Below are 15,106 nucleotides of genomic sequence, written 5' to 3'. Positions count from 1 at the left end.
CGCTCGCTAGTGCATGTCGTCTAACATTAATCACTCTTATGTACATCCGCCCTAGCTATCTGTCGTTACCTGTGGATCTCTCTGAGCCTGCCCGAAGGAATTCTTTCATCGAGTCGTACAGTCCTTTATTAACCTGCTGATCCAGGGAGCCAATGGCTTATAGTACATGGTGAAGGCGTCTGCTACAGTCGTTTGAAAAACGTCTTCTTCTGCAATTACGCCCAGTTTCATGCCTGCGAGCTCCGTGTCTACGTAACTCCACTTGTCAAACCTGGGAACAACTCTCCCTTTACCAGGTCCGTCATAGTGAATGCATACCCAGAAAAGAACCCAGAAAAATGAATCGAGGTCGTGCATGAAAGAGTGTTGTTCACCCAGGAGCGCCCCAATTGCCATGAACGCCCGTGTTCCTGTCTTGCCCTTTGCCCCCGAGGCGACAACGCATTGCTCTTTGACGGCTAAATCAAGATCAATCAAGAAGGCAGGCCAGGAGGGGTTGCAGTCAGCCTCGTTGATCATTAGGTTATTGATCGAAAAATCTCGGTGGAGGAAGCCTACCTCGTATAAGAATTCGTGCCCAGTAATACATCCTGCTAAGGCGCCCATCAGGGCGGCTGGAGAGCTCGCTTCATAGATAGGCTTCCCATAGTCTCGAACAATAAGTCGCCGATGTATGCGATTCGGTAAAACACCCCTAGCAATCTTGGTCGGAGAGGTAGAGCACGACCGTTTGCTCGGAGGAGAGCGAAGACCCGGTCTGGCTGGACGACCGCTTGACACCTGCTGTGATGCTCCGGCCTTCTCTGGAAATAACTGTTCCACTTGTGTGAACTACTGCTGAGCGTCGCTGTCGGTAGTTTTCCGCTTTCGTAATGTCCAAACCCTTGCGGACATTGCGACGAATGTCGTCATCCATGTCACGCACTTGGACAGTCTCGTCGTGGTAGTACCGGGCCACATTGACAACACCCTTCGCAGTTGCTTCGCAAACCAGTTCGCTGCTTCCAGCCGCTCCGTGTATTGCCATGAGTCTTTGATCACAAGGGGCGCCTGCGGTTTACCTTCGCAGTGCGCTTTCCAGCAGGTTGTCGCCCGGCCAGCTATACATCGAGCTCGCTGCATTGCTCCGTGGATGATGATGCGTTCGGTTAAGCCGTCTCGTTCGATCTCGATAAAACGTTGGCCGCCTGATGTCTTCATTGAGGAATCGAATCCAAGTTGCTGCTCGTCCATCCATAAGAAACAAAGTATCGTGGACACAAACTGTTGGCCGTCCTCGTTAATATCAAACCGCTCTGATGCGATCCCGCCGAGCCGGTCAAATACCCAAACCCTCATGAACGATCCGCAAATGGTGAAGTCCAGGACAAACCGACGAGTGTCCTGGGCCGCGAGAACTTCCCTCGCATATCTTCTAAGGTCAAGCCATGCGTCCGATGGCTTGTCTGCGGCCGGATTGCTCTTGAGTCCCCCAGGCACCAATATCTGGGACCAGTGGCACCTCGATTCTTGCGTCGCATTTGGGTCGCTCACGAAACCAACGTCCGGCTTGCGCTTCCCCACAGACCCGTCAATTGGTTGGTTCGGTTGGCTAAGGGTCTTCGCTGGCTTTGTTCATCCGGACGGTATTCCTTTGCCAACTCCGCCAGCTTGTCGCTCATTCCTGCAAACCAGTGCAGTACGCCTTCTTGGTCGGCATCCTCTGGCCAGCCCTGCCGCCTTTCGTCGAAGAGTGGTGCTTCACCGTCCTTGCACTTTGTAAAGGTTGTCTCGGAGACAGTGTCCAGGTCTGCAACACCTCCGAAGAATACTGTCTGAAGGTCCCGGAGCCCTACATACAGAGGGCCAAGCTCTTCTTTCAATACACCATCGACGTGTTTCCTATGTTCCGAGGAGTTCGCAAAGCTGCTCGTATTCCGGCGCCATGGGGTCTGTCGGAGAGAAGAGGCTATCGGTCGTGGCGGCGGAGTAAATGATTTGTTGAGGGTTTTGTAGACTTGACTCCAAATAAGAGAATCATCTGAACTGTCGGTAAGGACTAACTGTAGAAGAGGTCGGACGCTGTCGAAATCGAAGTCGTCGGAGGTGTGCTTGAAACCCGAAGGCAGGCCGGACGGTTTCGCCACGCCTCCATAGAGTAAAGTGGCCTTGTCTTGCGCAATGCCACGGCGCACGTAGCTTACCACCTTGTCATAATGAGGCTTGCTACTCAGGGGCCCAAAGTTCGTCGCCGCATCGAAGATGTCTCCAGCGCGTAAGTGCTGCATCTTGCTCAGTACAGCCTTCTCGAAAGCATGTTTCAACTGTCGAGGCACGAACACCCTTGTGCCATTAGTGCACACCTGGCCGGTACTGAAGAAATTGGCGAGCAAAGCACCGTCGGTGGCCTGGTCCACGTTGGCATCCGGCAGCACAATCCACGGGCTCTTTCCGCCGAGCTCCATGGTGACGTACTTTATGCCTCCGCCAGCTGCACCAGCAACCTTCTTACCTTTGCTGACTTGACCGGTGAAGCTAACCTTCGAGATGGCGGGGTTGGCCGTCAATTGGCCACCCACTTCGCCGGCTCCATACACGACATTGAAAGCGCCCTCGGGCAGGCCCGCATCGTGGTAGATGGCGGCGAGGTACTGCGCATGCATAGGCGTGTACTCGCTGGGCTTGTACACCATGCAGTTGCCGGCGGCCAAGCACGGCGCCGATTTCCACAGGGCGATCTGGATGGGGTAGTTCCAGGCACCAATGCCAGCGCAGACGCCAAGGGGCTCCTTGGCGGTGTAGACCATGGCCGAGGGCCGCAGGCGGAAGGTCTCGCCGTTGAGGCCGCCGCCGGCGACGAGATTGGCAAAATACTCGAGGACATCGGCGCCTGTAACGATGTCGACAGCCGACGTCTCGGAGAATGGCTTGCCTGTGTCCAAAGTCTCGACTCGGGCTAGCTCGTCGTTGCGTTGGCGCAGCAGGGCAACGGCGCGCAGCAGTATGCGAGCACGCTCCACAGGCGGCGTGGCCGACCACGAGTGGAACGCCGATTGCGCCGACTTGATGGCGGCTTCAATGGCGCTCGGCGATGAGGTATGGATGGTGCAGACCGGCTCCGCCGTCGACGGGTTGATGGACTTGAAGGAGCCGGGGGAGTCTACGGACGGCTGCGGCTTCCCTGCATAAAATGTGTGGCGGTCCTTTTCACGGAGCACCATCTTCTCGGACTTTGAATTGGCTGTCTCAGGTCTTACTTTGGGTCACCGATAGGATGCCGAAGGGGAAAAGGCAATGGCTTAGGTAATTGGAGTGGGTGAGTATGTAGTCAGCAGTTCTAGGTAATAGGAATATCCAATTGAAAGGCTGGGAAAGTAAATGAATTGGATGAGGCGCGAAGGGAAAGAGGGCAGATTGGCTGGATACTATGGCCTGGAGGCTGCTACACCGAGTACGTATCAGTTATTGCATTCAGATCAGTTAGGTGCGCAGTCGAGCCAAAGCAGTAGCCGCTTCTACCGATTGTGCTTTAGTGGATAGGGAGCGATCACAACTGGCGTGTTCGGTCCTTTACCGACTCGCACGTTTCCATTTGGCCCACTCCTGGGACTCTCCTGGTCAGACTGGAGCTTCAACAGACAAAAGACTAGAAGGCAAGCAAACATGCCATAATCAGTCACACCGGCGGGTTTTTCAGGACCAGGATCTGAATTTTTTTTCCCAACATTGATTGCTTGTTTGCAGGTGGATGAGGTTTGGACAGCAGCAGCTTGGGCATGCTCCAATTGATTCGGGCTTGTGCAGCAGTGCCCCAGCCTACAGATACCAAGCACACTAGACATAACGTATCTGGGTCCAGTCTGCAAAACGTTCCCAACATTCCTTCCAACTGCTTAATTGACGAATCAGTTCGGGCAGTTCTGGCTTGCGGGTTCTTCTATTAAGTCAGACTACTCAAGGTCGGACCTCGATGGCGTGCTCCTGCAGTGAGATGCGATCTATACATTGCGCTCACCACCCAAGGTCCTAGGCTAGCTTAGTCGTACCCAGTAGCTGCAGGCTATTGCTATCACTCTTGAGCCGGCGCTCTTCCGAGTCTTTAACACAATAACCGCTTTCTTCTGGCTGCGGTCTACGGCCATCAGGCTTCACGTCTCCCGGTGCAGAATGGTATGGGTCGGTGGGTCAGAATAGTCTAATGGGACCCTTTCCTCCCCGCTCCCCCCTCCAGCCAGCTTGCTTCACCTTTCGGATTTCTTGCCTCTGCACCCCGTTCAACCGTCCGATCCCAACCACCCCCCCCTTTTTGTCTGCCCTTGCCCATCTATCCGTATGATCTTACATACCCTCGTTTATTATACCAACAAAATCCAGTTTGAAGCAGACATCCACTTAGCGGGTGGCTTTCCAATATAGAGTGCTCCCCTCTAGTCCAGCCTCTTGCTGTGCGTGCCGTGAACTCTCCCCCTTAGCAACGAGTTGTCGCTCTTTACCACCTACAGTGCCTCCATTCTAAAGTCTTTTTTTCACGACCGCCTTGTCGCCCGCCGACTCTTTGTTTTAATTTTGCCGTCCATCAGTAGCCTCTAGGACATCTTCACTTGTCCTTACCATTCCACTCTTTTTCCTTGTGGCTCATACGCCCAATAAGCGTCCAGCTGTTTGATCGCTAGCAGTACACTCCCGCCATTCCATCAATTGTCTTGCCTACAACATGACTACCCAACAGCTTCCCATAGCCGACTCTGAGCGATATGACTATGTTTGTGTAGGTGGTGGCACTGCCGGCTGTGTCCTTGCTGCAAGGCTAGCTGAGAGCCTCCCTGAACAGAGAATCCTCTTGATCGAGGCCGGACCTAGCGACTTTATGGACGATCGTGTTCTCGACCTGAAGAAATGGTTAGCTTTGCTTGGAGGTGAGCTCGATTATGATTATGGCACAGTTGAGCAGCCAATGGGTAATTAAACCTATCTAAGTCGTCCCCTTCTTACTCACCTCTTGCTGACCTAACTACAGGAAATTCTTACATCCGCCACTCTCGCGCCAAGGTCTTGGGAGGCTGTTCATCTCACAACACCTTAATATCTTTCAGGCCATTCAAGTATGACCTAGAGATTTGGCAGTCGCTCGGCGCTCGCGGCTGGACATTCGATATGTTTATGCGAATGATGGACAAGCTGAGAAACGCTGTCCAGCCCGTGCATGGACGTCACCGTAACCAGCTGTGCAAGGATTGGGTGAAGTCTTGCAGCAACGCCCTGGATATTCCCATTATTCACGATTTCAATAACACCATTACTAATACTGGGTCGCTAAAAGGGGCTGTTGGCTTTTTCTCCGTCAGTTACAACCCAGACAACGGCCATCGTTCTAGTGCATCCGTGGCTTACATTCACCCCGTCCTGCGCGGTGATGAGAAGCGACCCAATCTGACCATCCTGACCCACGCCTGGGTTTCCAAGGTTAATGTTAAGAATGGCATCGTTGCCGGCGTCGACTTGACCCTGCATGATGGCTCTGTGCGAAACATCACCGCTAAGAAGGAGACCATTCTCTGTGCTGGCGCCGTCGACACACCTAGGCTCCTGCTCTTGTCCGGCATTGGTCCAAAGAAACAGCTGTCTGACCTCGGCATCCCCATTGTACACGACCTGCCTGGAGTTGGTGAGAATCTCCAGGATCATCCCGAGAGTATCATCATGTGGGAGCTCAACAAACCCGTCCCGGCAGGCCAGACGACTATGGATTCGGACGCTGGTATTTTCTTGAGGCGCGAGAAGCCGAATGCAGGCGCCAAAAAGTCGTTTGCAAACCCTGATGGCATCCCGGACGGCGACATTGCCGATGTCATGATGCATTGCTACCAGATCCCCTTCACGCTCAATACTCTCCGGCTCGGCTATGTCGAGCCCAAAGAAAGCTATGCCTTCTGCATGACGCCCAACATCCCTCGCCCCCGGTCGCGTGGCCGCCTGTACCTGACATCGACCGATCCCAAGGTGAAGCCTGCCCTGGACTTCCAATACTTCACCGACCCTGAGGGCTATGACGCCGCCACTCTTGTGTACGGTATGCGGGCCGCCAGAAAGGTTGCCCAGCAGGCTCCCTTCAAGGACTGGATCAAGCAAGAGGTTGCTCCTGGGCCTAACGTGCAATCTGATGAGGATTTGAGTCATTACGCTCGCAAGGCGGCTCACACCGTCTATCACCCTTGCGGCACCACCAGAATGGGGGATGTCGCCAAGGACGAGCTGGCCGTGGTTGACGCGAACCTTAAGGTTAAGGGGCTGAAAAAGCTCCGAATTTGTGACGCCGGTGTCTTCCCCACCATTCCTAGCATAAACCCTATGCTTACCGTCTTGGGCGTCGCTGAACGATTGGCCGAACTTATTATCGAAGAGGACAGGAAGACTGAGAAGGCAAAACTGTGAGCGCGATATGTTTTCTGGCAAACGAAACAAGGGCGTATTACCAAAACATTCCATGAGAATGATACCATCTTTGAGACTTCCTATTCTCGCTTTTTGTATATACATAAGGAATGGATGTTACATCCATTTGCTTGCTATTTTTATCGGTTCTCGAGCATCCGAGTATCGGCCCCGTGTGCGGTGGTATGGCTTATTTGCGGGAACGCTATTTGGCAGACTTCTTTGAGAAGATTGTCAAAACTGTCCAGCAAGCGCCTTGGGCATCCTGTAACCTGAGCATCTACATGATGAGTAACATCATCACTTCGCATGCCATATGCCCATGTCCTATAGTGCGTTGTCTTACCCTGCAATTATCGCCAAATATATTCACTGAGCAGATTTCGAGATGGCTGTTGGGCTTAAATGTCGTGTAAACTTCTGACAGCGGTGCCTGACAGTTTGGAAACAACAGTGGTTCCATTCCACTAGCCTCATCGCTGCTTTTCTTGAGACACAGTCCTAGCCGTCTTCCGTATTGTCCAACAGCTAACTCGTTCCTGGTGTCGCCATTTGTGCGTAGTCTGTCGTGATTTTAAAACCCGAGCTTAGCGTTTTTGGTTCGCCGCTGTATGCACTTACAACCACTCACTGGGCGCTGCGTTGCTCATGTCTTCCGCCCTCAATAATCGACCTCCTGACCCTCCTACCTCTGATCTCAATGTGCTATCATGTTTATGCAGTGTAACAATGCCCATCGGTGCTCAAGGGAAACTTAGTAGACGTACTGGGGTGTTTGTTAGCTAGACGAAAAAGTACTTGAACGTGCAGAAAAATTGCTCTTCTGATACAGTGGGCAATGTCCGTGACTTGATCGTAGAAAGATTTGTAGGTGCAATAGGTCATTAAAGCAACATGCCTCACTAATGGGTTAGATTGATGCTTAGGTTGATCGCTGGAAAAGAGTGCACTTGAAATACATAGGAAACGTTCGTCGCTATATAGCCAATCTTTTCTTTATCGAGTATGCTGGAACGACGTCTTCCTGTCGTTCCTGGATCGTGAGGAGCGTCGCGCTCCTGTCGCTCCATCACGTGACTTACGCCCTGGTCGTAGTTCCTGTCGTGAGAGTTCTTCCTGCCTTCCCAGTTTGGTGTAGTGGTAGCGACTGTTGGGATCGTCTTCGTTCGAAGCCGGGGTCTCGGAGCGTCTTCCGTGAGTGCTGTGACAGACAGGTCGAGTTGATAAACAATTCGCGGTATCGCCAAGCCATGCTAGGTCTCGTTAGTTGATTCTTAGCTAATAAGACTTGGAAACAGGGTTTTGAGCTAACCCAAAACCTGGTTAGTGATACTCATGCGCCTACAAGTGAATTTTCAGTGTCTGCCGAAAAGGGGAGACGGCTGGTAGCGGCAAACTGCGGTTACTTGCGGCTAGAGTTGGAGATGAATTAAAATTTGTCAGTTTGAATGAAACGCCACCGCTGTTGAAACATGATCCGATGCTTTGGGAAAACGCGCGAAACCAAACCGCGAATGGTCTTCACCACTACGACAAACGGCCCCTCCTGAAGAGGTGGAGGTCTTTCTACGGCTCTCGGCAGAAAGCGGGCATTACCTGGATTGGCGGAATCAGCGTAGAAAAGGGGCGGCACGTTTTGGAGGCATGGGTCGGCCACTAGAGCACTCTTTGTTGAGATCCGACTGTCCATTTGAAACTGTAAGATTCACTGTAGCTACACTGCAGTAACATTTAGCTATTCGCAGCTATTCGTAGAGGAACATTGAGTTAACCAGCAGGCTTCTCGATACCAAGGCTTCGACTTACTTGACCGCTTACTAGGCTTCCTCGTCTTTCGCGCCATCACAGGAGGGGCAACGTTGCCTCCGACTATGTAGAGCAGGGAATCTTGAGCGGAGTATGGAACCACTAGCCTGGGTCAAAACTCGGTATTTCAATCTCATCTCAACCATTAACATACCAGTCACCTGTGCACTGCTTCAAGGCTAACATCATTCTCGTATTATGGTATTCGATTCGTACGATCAATAACAACGTCTAGCACAGATATGGAGACAAAGGCTCCACTAAAGCGATCGCGATTGTGCTGGGAAAAATGGTCCGGCCAATGACGACCACGACAACCAGCGACACGGTCGTGCATTGTGGGTATTTGTAGGGTAAACGCTTTGCTTCGGTATGTGGAGTGATCATTGTCGAGATAAAGCGCATTCTAGCGGGTGGAGTGGCACGCGTATGAGTCGCTTTGACTGGACCCATTTAGAAACCCAAGTTTTCTTTCCTATGATTGCATCCTGAAAATACTCGCACCGGTGGATTATCGATACCTGTTGACATGTCAGTGCACTGCCTGAGAATAAGTTCATAAAATGTATACAAGGCATTAGCACTGCAGCATCCCAATTGTTCATGGAACATAGTTATCTACATACATAATACTAAATGAATCTCATTTTTGAACAATCTGTCTCGAAACGTTACTAGTTGATTGGATTATTTTCTGTACGCAAGCAGTACCACCACCACGTTGATCGCCACAACGATATCACCTACACCTGCGAGTTCTGTTCTGTCAGCTATTTGATTGGTTCTCTTCGCCATATCATTCACACTTCGAGCAGATCTCACCCAGTGATAGCCCTTGCGCAATCAGCTTGCGAGTCGAGGCGAATCGCAGGAATATTTGAAAGCAACGTTGACGTGTGGCCGTAAAGACTGGAACATCGCTGATTCCTTGCCAGCAGATTCTTGAGCAGCTTTGGGTTCTTCGTAGCCATTGGTGTTACCCGTATTGGCCTGTAAGCGGGTCGCAATCAGAAGGCTTCTTTCGCTCGTCAAAGGATAGTATCAACAACATTATAGCATCACTATTCGGAAGGAGCTAAGGTCTCATTTCCCGGCTACTACGACAACCTAGCCTCATGCGTTCCCCAATCTTCAGTCGAAGAGATCTCTGAAGTAGTTACATGTTAACAGCGCCTTCCTTTCAACACCAATCGCGACCAACATGATGGATCTGGCTGTTATTGGTGGTGGCAGCAAAAGCCACAAAAACCACCAGCATCACCACTTGACTATGCCTGGCTTACTCTTCGGCATATCGAGAGCAAAGGAGCCCGGTCTTGACTCGTATGCTTCGCTTGATTGGAAGATCGAATCACCACCAGCAATATTATATGGAGACGCCGAGAATAGCACTGGCGCCTTGGTCTCAGGCCAGTTGTTGCTGACTGTTAAAAAGGTATCTTTGGTAGTCGAAAGTCTGAGAGGATGGCTACACATTCACGTTAGTCACAAACGGCCATACCGGCATCGTTGCCCTGATTGCAGCAATCAAAAGACGGAACTCGAAAACTGGACTGTCCTGGCCAATCCGATTACACTTAATCAAGGTAAGCCTACTCACTACGGGTATAACTGCGCAGCGTTTTAACTGGCTCATTACCACATTGTACAGGTCTACATGAATATCCGTTTTCTGTCTTGCTGGATGGCCACCTTCCAGCTACTACCAACAGCTCTATTGTCGCAGTGAAGTATGAATTTACCTTTGAGGTTAAACTCAAACACAGATCTTCACTCAATCTTTCCAAAACAATAGACGTGAAGCGCGCACTCCCTGCACCGGAACTACCTCACCACTCCGTCCGCGTTTTTCCTCCAACCAGCATGGCTGTATCAGTACACTATCCTCAGGTCATTCACACCAACGAAAGCAACAAGCTGCACCTGCGAGTTGAAGGTTTTGTAAAGACCGACGCCGAGATGAAGAGCGTTGAGTATTGGACGCTTAAGCGACTCTCATGGAAGCTTGAGGAACACCTGAGTACCATTGCCCCTGCATGCGCTAAGCATTCGTCATACATGCAGAAGGTTTATTCGGAGGAGACAACCATGAAGGGAGTTAAGCGTACCGAATCCCGCACGATTGGCTCAGCCGAGCTTAGTTCTGGTTGGAAATCGGACTACTCGTGCAATGGTGGCGTGGAAATGGACCTAGAATACCAGTGCAACAACGCTCGTGCGGAGCCAATATGCGATATGAAAGCTCATGACGGCACAGAAGTTACCCATCAACTGATTGTGCAGTTGGTGGTTGTTCAGGAGTATGCCTCCTCGAGTCAGCCAAAACAGATTATTCCTACCGGCGTCGCCAGAATTCTGCGGATGCACTTGGGGATAACTCTCACAGAACGCGCTGGCTTGGGTGTCAGCTGGGATAACGAAGCACCCCCACCTATAAGGACGTACCTCCAAGTCCTCCTTTATACGAACCGTCCCAGAATTTGAGAATCGCTGCTGATCTTTGAAGGGAGAGTCAATAAGGGACATCGAAGGGAAAGCCCATGCAGTTCAATATGCGTTCTCAAAGAGGCTCTCCTATAAGCAGGAGTAGAATTGAAATCTCCTACCAGCACCCAAAATAACTTCAGTATGTGCCATGGCGTTCGTACAAAAAACAAGGAGAGTCATAATAGCCCTAGCCTTCATGCAAAGTACGTCTCCTAGAGCCAATAGTGTTTCATTCACTTTATTGCACATGCTAGAAATGCGAACGAGAGCACAAACATTTCAACTTTGCTTAGCATCCGTACCTGTTCTGTGTGGTGGAATTCGTCAATTTGCCCACCCAATATTTGCAACACTAAAGAGGAATGCGCATTTGGCAGTCGCCGATCACGATTTAAATTAGTCATTGTAACGATATATCGAGGGATTTTCCTTGATTCGGAAGGGCTTAGCTCGCTGATCTAAGCATGGGTGAGTAGAAATTAGTACAATCAAACGGGCAGTGCAGTAGTTTGATGCTAGATAGGAACGCTCTGCTTGGCGTTGGCGTTAGCGTTGGCGTGGAGCTGGAGCGTGCTACAGAGGGTCTAGGAGGGTCATATTGGGGCCCTCGCTTCGCCGCCTTTGCGCCGCGAAAACAACCGTCCCAGTTTCCGCATCTTGCCGTAGTTTGATGGAGTGAGGTATGCTTGCGCTAACGTACGATGCCGTGAAGGATGATAAAATGCAATCCAGCAGGATTCCCACGTCTGAGTTCCTCTGAATGTTGAGTATCGTCAAGCAGACAGTCTGATTGTCATTTGAATGGAAGACCTGCACGTGGCCAAAGATCGGCACCAAGCCTTGCAGGACCCCGGGCTACGACCTCAGGACTATAGCCATCAACGTATAAAAGTACCTTACCATAAGGTATTAGCTTTTTTCTTCTTTTTTTTCTTTCTTGAAAGTATGGTTGTGTGTGATATTGTATCTGACTTTGGATTACGGGTGTCGTCACTGTGCTGGTTCAGTCCCACATGCATGCACTTGATGTATTCGCGAGTGAATTCCAACACTACGAACATGGCGGGCGCAGGTGCTGCAACAAGGTAGCCTACAGCACTAAAAAATGACAGTGATGCAACAAGAAATTACCTTAGCGCAGCGGCTGGGCGTACGCATAGCTGTGAACCAGTCGACGAGGCGCTAATAGAGATAAGTTGCCCGCAGGGTCCATTTTCGCTGTTGGGAATGCCTTAGAGTCCTGTCGCATAAGCCTGTTGCGTACCTCACCCCATTGGCTACGAATCGGTTGGTCTTGGAAGGCAGAAGCAGTGAAGCTGCAGAGCGATGCGTGGGTGAGCATGGGCCATGTCACAGAGCACAACCCCTTGCATTCTCCAGCGTTAATTTTTCATGGCCCGCTTAACCCGCTCAGCCCTCTGCCACGAAGCCTCTTTTCAGTCAAACGACCCTTTTTCTCTCCCTCACACCCGTTCTTACTCACTATCTTGTGTCTTATATATAACAGTGGCTGTCGCCCTTTACCTGCAAAACCTCGGAGGCCGCCGCCCGTACCTATTAACCTTCGTTTGATTCTTTGCCCTGCAGTAAAGCCGGAACATCCAAGTCGCCCTCTATGGATACGAAACGCGAAAACTTTAAAACTGCCGCCAACATGGCGCAGCCTATGACCGAGAAAGATTCCGGCTCCGCTGACGAGCTGCTTGCAGCGCTGGGTTACAAGCCGGAAATGTCACGAAACCGGTCAACGCTACAGGTAGCATTTATGTCATTCGTTCTTGCATCCATCCCGTATGGGTTGGCAACCACTATGTTCTATCCCCTGAATGGAGGTGGTCCTGTCGACATAATCTGGGGATGGGTTGCAATATCTTTAATTATTGTCTGCGTCGCCTCTTCTCTCGGTGAGATCACAAGTGTCTACCCAACCGCCGGCGGAGTCTATTACCAGGCCTATATGATGGCGAGTCCTGCTTGGCGAAGGGTTGCTTCGTGGATTTGCGGTTGGCTTTATGTTGTTGGCAACATCACCATCACTCTCTCGGTTAACTTCGGAACAACACTATTCTTGGTCGCTTGTGTCAATGTCTTCGAAACTGCCGATGGAAGCTCCGTTTTTGTTGGTGAGACCTACCAAGTGTTCTTTGTTTTCTTGGGAATTACACTGTTGTGCAACGCTGTATCGTCATTGGGAAACCGATGGCTCCCGATCCTTGATGTAAGCCGAACGAATACCCGACTTGGCGGAGTGTTCTAATCACCACGTGCTAATGGTCGCAGACATTTGCTATTTTTTGGACATTGGCTGGTGTTGTTGTAATTACGATTTGCGTTCTTGCCCTTGCCAAGGAAGGCCGCCGTAAGGCAACCTTTGTCTTCACTCACTTTGAGGCCAACTCTGGCTGGACACCAGGCTGGTCGTTCATGGTTGGGCTGCTCCATGCAGCCTATGCAACTTCATCCACGGGGATGATTATCTCGTAAGTCCATATTCTCTGTGACCTTGGCTTCGCCCTTTATGCTGATGGTGGCAGAATGTGTGAGGAGGTTCGACAGCCCGCAATTCAAGTCCCCAAGGCCATGGTTCTGACGGTTGTCATCAATACCTTCGCGGGCTTGCTGTTCATGATACCTCTTGTTTTTGTTCTTCCCGATATCCAAGCACTCATCGCTCTCAAATCCGGCCAGCCCGTTCCTGTCATCATCAAAAGTGCAGTTGGCTCGGCCGGGGGAGCGTTCGGTCTCTTGATTCCATTGCTGGTCTTGGCTGTTATATGTGGCATAGGTTGCACGACTGCAGCCTCCCGAGCCACGTGGGCGTTTGCCCGTGACGGGGCTATTCCGGGATCAGGTTTGTGGAAGAAGATTCACCCCAAGCTGGATGTCCCTCTCAACGCAATGATGCTCAGCATGGCCATCCAAATCATCTTAGGACTTCTGTACTTCGGGTCTACAGCCGCATTCAATGCTTTCTCGGGTGTTGGCGTCATTGCACTAACCACAGCCTATGCCACTCCCATCGTGATCAGCATACTTGAAGGACGTAAGGCAGTCCGCACGGGCAGCTTCTACCTTGGCTCATTTGGCCTTTTTGCTAACATTGTTACCGTTTGTAAGTAAATCAACCCAAACCTGGACCCCCCATTCTGATACACACAGGCTGGTCCCTCTTGGCTATTCCACTCTTTTTGCATGCCCTTTACCATCCCAGTAGATTCGGCGAGCATGAACTATGCCTCGGTAGTTTTTGCTGCTTTCACGATCATCTCGGTTGTCTGGTATGTTGTTTGGGGACACAAGCATTACGCAGGCCCCCTACTTAGTTTAGGTGTCCGGGTTCTTGATGGTGATGGCGATGTGCACCTTTCCGATGCATAGCAAGTTCGGTGACCTATCGCATGTGATTTTGCGTAAACGCCATGCTGTGCCCTATGTGGAAGACTAAGACGGCACTTTCGAGGTGTGATCAGGAATGTGCTACTAAATAGTCGAGGAGCTGGACACGGCAGAGTTAGAACATACTTCATGCGCAAGGATAATCCAAGAGTGCTCTTCATATTTCAGTGCAGTTATTTAAAGTAAACTAACGCCTACGTTTAAATCGTAGTGCGCTTGTGGAGGTGAGCGACTCTTCAACCAAGAGAGCATTGCCAGAGGTATAGGACAGTCTATTTCCAACAATCTGGCGGGCAACGACAACGCAGTCGCTTCTTCTCCTAGTTGCGCGTGGCTTGCCTCGCGTTTTTCGACATTACGCTTTGTGCCGCAGCGTCTAGTACCATCAGCTACTAAGACTTGGTGTACGTGTGCTCTGTGTTGTTACGTTACTACTGGAGCCCACAGTCGGTTCATACCAGTCTTAGCGTTACACCTGACCCGTTTTGCTCGATCGTGAGTTACTCGGAACACAAGAAGCTGCTTCTTCCATCAAAGGATCATTAGTAGGTCGGCGATCAGCCGGGATTCGGTTTTATGGCTTGTGACTGCTTAGATCATAAGCGCCCACCCGAAACTTCCTACGGTTCGCGAATTGCGCGGTATCTTGCGGGGTATCGAGCCGTATGGGACCACCTGATCAGCGATATGTTGTGTCCTTCTTCCCATCAACAAGGAAGCAAGGTGATCTTTGTAAAAAGTCCAGCAAAGTGTGCTTTCGCTGGGCCTGGTTTCTCAACTCTAATTCTGAGCAGTGACAAAATGTCTAGAAGCCTCTTGTGATCTGTCGCAGGCTCTGGAGGAGCAATTTCCCACTTAGCATCCTCCTTCGGTGTGTCTTGGAGAGAAGTTCTTGCGCAGCAGGAAGATTGGATAGTTCACCCTAATGGCGCGCGGGGCTGCGATCCTGCTCCACGTTAATAATGGTGTGTTCTAGGGGCCTGTAGTGCAATTTTCTATCATCCCC

The 15,106-nt window shown here is 50.9% G+C and overlaps 4 protein-coding genes across 4 annotated transcripts; 3 read left to right on the top strand and 1 right to left on the bottom strand.

The window, feature by feature from the left end:
* Nucleotides 1-694: 694 nt before the first annotated feature.
* Nucleotides 695-3,200, bottom strand: PG998_014451 (betaine-aldehyde dehydrogenase; the record flags this gene model as incomplete). The annotated part of the gene is made up of 3 exons (XM_066881267.1): nucleotides 695-981; nucleotides 1,062-1,411; nucleotides 1,534-3,200. 3 exons carry the CDS (start codon nucleotides 3,198-3,200, stop codon nucleotides 695-697), a joined length of 2,304 nt encoding a protein of 767 aa, XP_066723798.1.
* A 1,493-nt stretch (nucleotides 3,201-4,693) lies between these two features.
* On the top strand, nucleotides 4,694-6,405 carry PG998_014450 (GMC oxidoreductase; the record flags this gene model as incomplete). The annotated part of the gene is made up of 2 exons (XM_066881266.1): nucleotides 4,694-4,937; nucleotides 4,997-6,405. Coding segments are annotated over 2 exons (1,653 nt in total), but the record flags the coding sequence as incomplete, so codon positions are not given.
* A 3,013-nt stretch (nucleotides 6,406-9,418) lies between these two features.
* PG998_014449 (uncharacterized protein) lies at nucleotides 9,419-10,701 on the top strand (the record flags this gene model as incomplete). The annotated part of the gene is made up of 2 exons (XM_066881265.1): nucleotides 9,419-9,803; nucleotides 9,869-10,701. 2 exons carry the CDS (start codon nucleotides 9,419-9,421, stop codon nucleotides 10,699-10,701), a joined length of 1,218 nt encoding a protein of 405 aa, XP_066723796.1.
* A 1,618-nt stretch (nucleotides 10,702-12,319) lies between these two features.
* PG998_014448 (uncharacterized protein) lies at nucleotides 12,320-14,082 on the top strand (the record flags this gene model as incomplete). The annotated part of the gene is made up of 5 exons (XM_066881264.1): nucleotides 12,320-12,922; nucleotides 12,985-13,184; nucleotides 13,239-13,816; nucleotides 13,949-13,982; nucleotides 14,028-14,082. The coding sequence occupies 5 exons, from the start codon at nucleotides 12,320-12,322 to the stop codon at nucleotides 14,080-14,082; spliced, it is 1,470 nt and encodes a 489-aa protein (XP_066723795.1).
* Nucleotides 14,083-15,106: the final 1,024 nt, after the last annotated feature.

Source organism: Apiospora kogelbergensis (assembly GCF_038363985.1).
Source record: "Apiospora kogelbergensis strain CBS 113332 chromosome Unknown utg000011l_segment0_segment0, whole genome shotgun sequence".
In the NCBI taxonomy this organism is placed as follows: domain Eukaryota; kingdom Fungi; phylum Ascomycota; class Sordariomycetes; order Amphisphaeriales; family Apiosporaceae; genus Apiospora; species Apiospora kogelbergensis.
This window is presented reverse-complemented; position numbering and strand designations above follow the sequence as displayed.